Source organism: Halyomorpha halys, unplaced genomic scaffold (genome assembly GCF_000696795.3).
Source record: "Halyomorpha halys isolate HHAL.00 unplaced genomic scaffold, Hhal_1.1 Scaffold366.1, whole genome shotgun sequence".
NCBI lineage: Eukaryota > Metazoa > Arthropoda > Insecta > Hemiptera > Pentatomidae > Halyomorpha > Halyomorpha halys.
Window position 1 is genome coordinate 1076949 of NW_027107323.1, and position 10066 is coordinate 1087014.

Consider the following 10066-nt stretch of genomic DNA (forward strand, 5'->3'; position numbering starts at 1 on the left):
AATCAAAGAAAGTTTGCATTAATATACGGAATAATGAAACGTACTGTTTAAACTATTCTATTTTAGCGAAATTTGTGAAAAGTGAATAACGTCTATGCCAATGTTACCTAGATGTAAAAAATATATATACCTCCTAAAAGTTTGTGAAACAAAATTGAAATATTATCGAGATTATTAATAAATTACTTTCCTTAGTAAATATTGATATTTACCTAAATGTAATCGGTTGGTGAATAAGCACAGTACCAAATATTCTTTACGTAGTTTTTAACATTACAATCGAACCTAAAACTATTCAATGCGAAAGCATTTCATCACCACAAAATAAGGATTTTCTCTTCTTTGTTCGTTGAGTGAATTCACAAAGTAATTGAGTTTTTAGACAATTCAATCAGGGCATACAATCACATAAATCGTTTCTCAACATATTTACGATGAAAGTAAGCTATTTTGGGGTGAAGGCAATCGGAGGGTAGGGCTGCTTTCTGTTTTGCTTGTTTGACAGCAGGGATATCCCAAACAACACGGCATAACTCTTTTCAGCCTACGAGTATATTTGCTGAATATACACCGTTTCCGTCTTGATTGCTTTAGAATTGGTTGTATTTTCATTTTCTGCATCTTCGTAAACATATAATGAGATCCTTATATATTATGAATACGAAAAATTGAAATAAATCGACATTTGAGCTCGCTTTATTAAAATTGATAGCATTTTCAAGATAAACAAATGTGGTTCCCTAATATAATATCATTGTGAAAAATAAAAATATTACATACGAGCGTGCAATCTTAAATTAGATTGAATTTCCATATCCGTCACCTCCGAAAACATATGAAGTGATTCTGATATGATGGAAATCTGAAATATTAAAATAAATTGATTTGAGAGCTCATTCCTAATGACTCTCTAGATCTGGTGATTCTGATAATATGAACGGACAAGCAGTATACCTTCCGACTGAACATATTAACTGCTCACGATACAAAAGCTAAAGAAAATTCAATCCAAAGCGAAACTAAAATTTCATCTATCCAAGCTTCTCTATCCTGGCCTATATCTCATTTCTGCGTATCTTCTAACTCTGGTGACTCTGAGAATATGAATTGACACGCTATATATATATACCTTCTGATTGAATATACTAACTACTCACGATACAAAAGCAAAATAACCAAATTTGAAATTTTAAGCAACAACTACGAAGAAGACGTATCTGGGTATGCTTTTTATTATTTAGTTACTACTTCGTTCCCATTGAAATATTGCTGAAATATCCCATTGATGCTGAAATAAGCCTATCTCAATAAACGGGGTCTCCAATATAAAAAGAATTTTTCAAATGGGAATGTTAGATTTTAATATCACTATATTGCTATTCAGCTTCATATATTAGTATAAATTACATTCCATACTTATGTATGGTAAATTGATAAGTAGAGGCCCTGACCTTTTGGAGACTCCATGTGTATGATGGCTGGGGGCGGTGCGGGCTGAGGTGCTTCGCCGCCCCACTGGACATGCTTCCTTCCGACCTGAGTTGGCCGTGGTGGACTACCCGTGGGCGAGGCCTTCGTCTCGTGGTACGTAACGGCTCGTCTCGTGCTGAGGAAGGAAGTCCCCGTCGGCTGGGGGGTGTACTTCACGCCTGGTATCTAGGAAGTCAAAAAGATAATAAATAACAATGTAATAATATCTATAATTAAAGACAAATTTGATTTTGTATTTGTTAGATGTTTTTGTAGAACTTATATGTAATGTATAATGTAGTATTATATGTCATTATTCCGAAAAAATATATAAATATCGATACGCGCATTAAAAATAGGCAATGTTATAACAATAATGATCTATACTAAAATAAAGTTAAAATATATTTCTACTACGACTATTGCATGATTCTCAGAGAAAGTAATATAATAGAGAGTGTAAGCTGCCAGTGAAGCCAAAAAGGCGGGCCTTATTATCAACCTCAGAAGCGACAAAGGAGTAGGGAAGAATAAGAAGTCAATCATTGACTGCCTTCTTCTTCAGTTTAGATTACAATGGCGTACTATTAACCTGATATATGTATACCTGAGCTCTGATGTACTCTGCAAGCTTTGCCAGCTCGAGGAAATGATGTCGAGATACTTGGAAACTTGTCCAATAATACGAGACATCAAAAAATAATAATCACTCAAGAAGAGACTACCTTGGTGAAAAAAAAATATTGATTAGGCTGCGCGAACAGCGATGGCATTAAAAAAATGACAAGATAAATGTCCTGACGATGCCTGAATTGGCGAAAATTTGGCAGCATTAATAAATAATTCTTTACGAGACTTCAATATATAATTTATGTACGCCTTTTGACGTACTTAAACTGACAAAAACTCTCCGACCTTTTGTATCTGGTTTTTGACGAATAATTTTTACGATATTTCGAAAACAATTCATCTGAAATTTTAACATTTTTATTTACCATGTTTTACGTCCGAGTGCCTCAACTGTGAATGTCTTCGTTAAGGTACATGGTGGTATATTGACGTTATGAAGGTTTAAATATCAAATGTATCCCCTGTCGCTGGTTACCGCTAACCATTTAAAAACTTCAATTAATGATCATTCTATTAATAAAGTTTTAACGACATTAAAAGTCAGAGCGTTTTACAATTGTTTATTAATATCAAGCTAGACTTTGGTGCCTGATTAATTCGGCGGTCCAATAACTATTAATTACCAGATGAGTGGACACTAATGCAGCCCCAACTAGAATACAATATTGATCAGAACTGTTGCCAACAGGTTTGCTAGAACTTCCAACTTGCAGTCTGATCCAATTGTCGGTTGGTATAGCGGCTGTATTAGTTGTTCCATCTGTAAGCTGTAATAAGACCATTACACAAAGCTTTATAGTTATAGCGAAACGGATGATAACTTTTACTTCTTGGGAACTTGTCCCAAGTACAGTGCAATTAGAATAAAATATTTTGGGCAGCAGACCTGCTCTCCAGAGTAATAATTCACTTTGTTAATAGGCTATGATTGGAGAACTCTTAGGAATTATGTACGACGGGCTAGACAGAAAAGAGCTCAGTTAGTTAGTATTTGAGGGATTGAAGCCATGCTACATTTCGTTACCGTTTATGTGTTTCTTAAAACATAAATACTATATTGTTATTTTAAACTATTGACATAATCATTGATTTTAGGGTGAATAACGTATTGTTTTATTATTAAAGTGTTTTTAGTCAAAATTCCACATAGACTTCGACAGACGAATGTATTTTTCATTGTCTATAGGCGTGTTTTTAATTGTATGGATACATGTTTTGTATATTTTTTGAATAAAAACATTTTTGAATTGAAAATTGAACTTATAGCAAAATGTATACGGAATTCGGCCTGACATAGAACTAATGCCGAATAATAGGAATATCGTTTTTTTTTCGGTGATCTCCTGTTATTTATGTTATTCAAATATCTAATATAAGTCATCCTTCGTCTTTCGATTACTCCACAGGTTCGGGAGACCACGTGTTCAGTTTATATTCATGTCAACGCTATGTTATAACGCTGATGAGAAAAGAAAAGAAGATGGAGTTGAGACCTCCAACCATTTAGTGATATTACACCAGAGTAGGTGTTTCTTTCTTCTTTTCTTATAATATTCGTCAACTACACGCCATCTCAGCATCATTATTTTAATTTATTTATTTTTTATGATCTCCTTCCTGGTCATTTCTTACGTATAGGGGGTTACCTACAGGAGACCAGCCTATTCTAACCATGGTGATGGGTCAAGTTTTCACTCGAACCGTGCCGTGCTGTTCCGAGGTTGCAAAGATCTACGCCTCAACTCCCTCGGCCCTGACCTCACTATCACCATCGTCAATAAAACAGACCCCATCAATAAAAATTAATTAACACCTTTGACTTAAATGTTCCACTTTTGGCAATCCCATAATCACTTGTAATTAGAAGCCATTTTTCTTTTGTCTGCCTAAGTCTTTTTTTTTTTATTTGATTTTCGATGCATTCCACTAGTAGTATCAACAAATATGCCCCTAAGGATTTATTATCTGGCATTAAGATTTAGAACTCTGTACAAAAGTAGAAAGTTTGAAGTCTGACGAGAGTACCTTCTCATATTAGGTTAAATAAAAAAAATTGCTACGAACAATGTGAATATTTATGAGAATTATTCATGTAAGTTACATAAACGATGCAATGATTTATTTTGCTATAAATTACACCGATATTTCCGAAGTTGTGATTTGATAGCTTTGTAATTATGAAGCGGTCGTAACTGAAAAGCACTAACATGTGAGATACGGGTTATAAAATGCTTCTTTCTTAACGACTCAGTGAACTTTACCTATCGATTTCATCTTTTGCCAACCTACACGATGACGTATTCGTAGAGGTCCCGTGTATAATATCTTTATGATATTTATATAATTTATAAATCGTTCACACTCGAGTCACGATTTACTTATATTTAAATAAAATAGCTCTGAAATTTCATGACTGGTTTTGATAGAATTGAAAAAAAAAAACGATGTGAAGTGAAACATTGGTAAAGATTTCAGTGATATTAGTTCACTGCATTTTATTGCGTGACACGACTTTAGTAACATGGAAGGTCACGCAGTCACGCTATAGTGACATTGGCTTACCCTCACGTATGAGCCATGTATTATCTTTGTAATATCTGATACTCCAAATAAAATTGGTGCGGTCCTTATAATTCTAAATATTGAGGCATATTTAGAATCATGAGAAACGTTAGAACGAGAAGTCTCGTGTGTAAGTAAGTGAAATTTTTAGGGACAGATACTCCGTACATTTGCATCGTAACCCAAGCCTCAGATAAAAATGCTTACTAGACAGAACTTGGTAGTAATATTTTATTTTATTTATTTATGAACATTACAAACATTTACATATACAGTCTTACGCAATGTGGATAATTTGTTGATTTAATTTACTCCATTCATTTTATTTTATTTAATTATTACTATAAAATACGTTATCTCCATTCCTTCCTTTGCTAAATTTCTTATGATTGATAAACTTCATATCCTTATAATATTTTTTAATATTAGAAATTATTGTATGGTATTACGAATAATATAAGGTATTATATCAGTATAATAAATATATTATATTATATACAATATAATATAATAATATTTTGTTGGTAATATATTCAGATTTATGTTTAGGTATTACTGTATATTTGATTGCTATAAGGTATTATATTAGTATAAAGTACCAGGAGATAATATAAAATATTACTTTTTCCTGGAAGATTATTGACTATCCGTGTGTATAGATGAATGGAATATGGTCCGGGTGCGGTCAAAAAAACTCAAATAGTAAATAATTATACTTTTTTTATTGAGCCAACGTTTCGCCCCACGTTGCAGGGCTTCGTCAGGGCTAAAAAAGATACAAACACTTGACATAGTTACAAAAAGGAAAAAAGAAAAAAACATGAGTGGAAAATAAGAGGGGTATAAAATGAAAAGTAAGATATACTAAGAAAAATTAAAGGTTGTAAATAGTAAATGAAAAGGGTAATAGTAACAGATAGATAAGAGAAGAAATATTAAAGAAAGTAACAATAAAGAGATGAAAAAAAAAAAAAAATTCAAATCAAATGATGAGACAGAATGCATACCTGTTTTGACGGCAGTCAAAGACAGAGTGACTCGTTTGTATTGGGAGGAGTGGGGATGGCAGTTACACAATAACGAAAATAATTTTAAAGTAACTATATTTACTTCATTAAATTTTTTTTTCATGAACAGGTAAAGATTAAAAGCTAGAAATGTTTGTTATTTTTCAATTTCGAAATTTCTTTGGTCGCGCGTTTTCTATAGAAGCGTAAAGGCTAGAATTTACAAACTACTATCCTTCATATTGTTATTTATGCAAGCAAAATGTGGTATTTTACTCTAAGGGAAGAACAGCGCGTCAAGGTTTTTGAAAATAAAGTATTCCGTATAATATTCGGACCGAAAAAGGATCATTCTATAGATATAATACAGGTTTTAATATTACGGCGAATAAGATGACGTATAAGCTTGTAGAGCTTAGTAAAGAACGGAATTAAAATATGTTAACATTGTACCCACAGGTAAACGTCCGAGGTGTACACAGAAGCTTAGGTGGGAGGATTGCGTCAAGAATGATCTCTTAGATTTGCATTAGTCACTGGACAGATGTATGTAGACAGCATTGTGGTATCTGCATCGAACCTTCGAATTTGCTAAGACTTTATAATTAATATTAATTAATAGTTAATTTTTTGGCAACCGTATTTGCTTACCTATTTTCTACATGAAGATACTGAAGGTATTGGATGCACTCCTCTCTAATAGATCTAATAAATTTTACAAGCTCCAGAAATCGAACCCGAATCCATCTAATTGCATTTAATTAATAAAAGTTATTTAGATTCTTCTATTTTAAAGCTAACAATCGACTTCTAGCGAAGCGAGGTCGTTAGGAAGAGGAAAAAAATCCGACTTAGATTAATGAGTCGTGTCCTCTCATAGATACTAATTTATGAGCGACCACCCCGGAGTAAAAAAGTCCCACTATTATAATAAATTAGTGGAAATTTACTCTTAACGAACCAGCCTTCGTATTAAAATGGGCTTAAAAGTCTATTTTCCGCTGCCTTGCCCTTCCAAATCCTTTAGCTTATTATATTCTCGGCCCAGTGCGATTTTCCCGGTTGAAATGGCCGTGGCTTACGGTCTGTTAAAGCTAATTTATTTATCTGTAGGTGAGTGAGGGCCATGTTGAGTATAATTGCTGTGGTTGAGGGAGGATGAGAGGGTTGTAGTTAAGTAACATCCCGTCTACCCTTACACCCACCCCCCAAAGGTTTTGTACTACTTTTTTCTTCTACAATTGAGGTAATTTTACTATTATTAGTGCTAATTGCTAGTGCTAGCTGTTAATTTAAATTAAATTAAAGAATATCCATAGTAATTGAATAACTTAATTAAAAAAATGGCCATTTCTACTATGTACAATTTTTCAGGAGATTCCAAAAACAACTTACTATAGAAAACAAAATAAATGTTGCCAGTTTTTTTCCAACTTAGAAAACAATTTGAAATTGAAATTGAATGTGTGACGAATATGATACGAAGTTTATTGATTACTTGTTTACAAAACAAAACTGAGAATAGCCGGTTTGTAACAAATGTGTGGCATTGAAGAAAAAGAAGCCATAAATTTCACAAAATAATGACCTTTACGTGGGCATATTGTTAAATTATACTCCTGGTTTCAAAATCTTAAATGATTTTTTGCCAAATCTGTAAAATACCTAGAAGTCACGTTAGACAATTCAACTAATATGTTAATTTAAAATTAGAAAATAATGTTTCCATATTTTCATAAAAAATTAAGGCTATCCTCAAGAAATAAATTGTGCTATGTATTGAACCTCCCAATAGTTTAAATATTTACAAATAGGTTTTGCCAGAACATCTGGGTGAATACCTGACCCAGTAGTACAAGAGCCCAAGAGGAGAAAAAAGGCAGTTATCTCACCCCAATTTTTGATTACTTTAATAAAAGCTATCTATAATTAATAGTCAAAATTGATGTGTCTGCCAAGTATAGGTAGGGGGAATAAACAAATGGCGGCTGTTTCAAAACGATGAAAAAAACTAATTTTTCATTCGGAGCTCTATATCTTAAAAAGTAGGAACAACACAAGAAAACCTAAGAGAACGTCATTTAAAGAAGAGTAAATTTGCTAAAATATGAGCCCTAATAGAGTTATTTACGTTAAATAGTTTTCGAGATATAGCTTTTTAAAAAGCAACATTTCATAAAACTGTTGTGTGGGACGTACTGAAAAATCCGTAGTTAGTGAATTTATTTTGAAAAATTTATATCTCAAAAACCATTCGACGTACAGATGTCTATTAGCACTCAAATTAAAGCTAGTTTAATGATCTATAATGTAGTTTATGATGTTTATCTTTGTAGGAGTAATATTTTACATGAAATTTGCTAAAATAAATTGATTTATGGTTGTTCGGACAAATTTTCATTTGCCAAATTTATATTCATATGTGAATATCATAAAAACTACTACCCCTACGAAGATAAGTGTCATAAACTACTTTATAGTAAGTTAAATTTCCTTTATTTTGAATGTTGGCAGACATATGTTCGTATTATGGATCTAGAGATATATTTTTTCAAAAAATGGCCAAGCCACATCGAAGAATGGGTTAGTCAGATATCGGCTATCAGGATTTAGAGGTAAGATAAATTCACTTTGTCGCCGATATGTAGCAGCTATACAGCTGAAATGGTTGCAATAAACATAAGCTTAAATGTTTTTCATTCTACAAAACAAAAACTAGTCATTTGTACAGACTCATTGTCAGTCCTACTTAGCATAAAAAATATTTTTTCAATTAACCCACTAAATCAAAACATATATTATTTATTACAGTCCGCCAACATAAACGTGTTTTTGCCTGGGTCCCTGGACCCGAGGAATAGGGAATCAGAAGTGACTTCTCCCATTGGATACCATCAACTAGATGTGTGCGCAAAGATTGATTTTGACTGTTAAACACATTTGGACTGAATGCCGAGCATAAAACTCCCTCAGATCTTTATACAATATACCAGCGGATCTCCATTCCATCTTGCAGGATAACAAACCGTGGATAAAGCTTTCCAAGTTCTATCCTAAAATTAAATCAAATTTTACCACAGGTTCCCATGTTCCAATTATCCCCCCTTTCAATGTTTAGTATAGGGAGCCGCCTAAAAGTCCTAAATTACAAATCTATCCTTTGCTTTTTCGGAAATTGAGGCGATAATGACCCATACGTGGTTGGTGCCTTAAAATAATTAATTGAATTATTTAATTATATTATGTTATTCATAGATCTACTAGATTTAAATAAATTCTTTGTTCCTTTGTGTATCTTTGAGGATCATATTACCCAGTAATTCCCTAATATATTATATATTTCAATGGTAATGATTTATAATTGGTAAACTGGTAAACACGCTACGCTGGAAAGGTAATCCAATAATAATAGTTTTAAAGACTCAAATAGTTTAAATTGGTATAAGTAATTTGGGTCATAACAAGTTACTTTTAGTTTTTTTATTGGTAACTTTAGACACTATTTAACAGTTTAGACATTCCAAGTTTAATTAGGACAAAAAAAATATTTTCAGCTAGGATACTCGAGAACGGCAAAACATCACAAAAAATAAAATAAATAAATAATAAGTAAGAAATTAGCCATATCCTATCCTAAACAGAAATTCTAAACTAAAAGCAGAAACAATTGTTCTTATATTTAAAACAATGCTCAGGCCATTGCTGATGTACGGCTCTGAAGTCTGGGGAGCGGCATCCTTCATGAAAAGGAAAAAATACAATCTTTTCAAAATAAAGTCCTAAGAATCGCAGTTAATGCTCCTTGGTTCATAAGAAATAGCCAATTGCATCAAAAATTACATATGTAGTCAATAGAGGATTACATCAAAAAAACGGTTCGTGCAGTTCCATTCCCAGTTGCCGACAGTTATAGTAGCAGTGACCTACAACCTGGCATTCTGTTATAAATTTTAATAAATATAAAATTAATTCATAGTCACACTACCTCTATTTTACTTTTTATTATTACTCATTTTATTTATTCATTATTATTTTTTTTTCTATTTTCTTCACTCGTCCCTTTTTCAAATTAACTTGTTTCTTTTTACTATTAGAGGGCAATTGTTTTTTTTATTTAAGTGTACCAATATCATTATTTTTTGTTATTTATTTTACTTTCCTCTTTTATTAAGAAGCATTATTCTTATCTATTTATTTAATTTATTTTTTTCTTCTTTTAATAATAACATTGTATATAGTTAGGGGTGTCATAAGTATGACTATACCCCCTCTTAATCAACTGTTTTTGGAAGAGATTATATCCCCCCCATAATCAACTATATATATTTTTTTTAACATTTGATTATGGGGAGTACATAATCAACTGTTAAAAAAGTATATATAATATAACAGTTATA

General features: G+C 32.2%; 1 protein-coding gene across 2 annotated transcripts in view; it reads right to left on the reverse strand.

The window, feature by feature from the left end:
- LOC106681818 (uncharacterized) overlaps nucleotides 1–10066 on the reverse strand; it is a gene marked incomplete at its 5' end in the record, with an annotated part of 132890 nt that overhangs the window by 5895 nt on the left and 116929 nt on the right. For both annotated transcript variants that reach the window (XM_014422343.3, XM_024359925.2), the window contains 1 exon segment: nucleotides 1452–1656. In XM_014422343.3, the coding sequence (XP_014277829.3) occupies nucleotides 1452–1656 (205 nt within the window).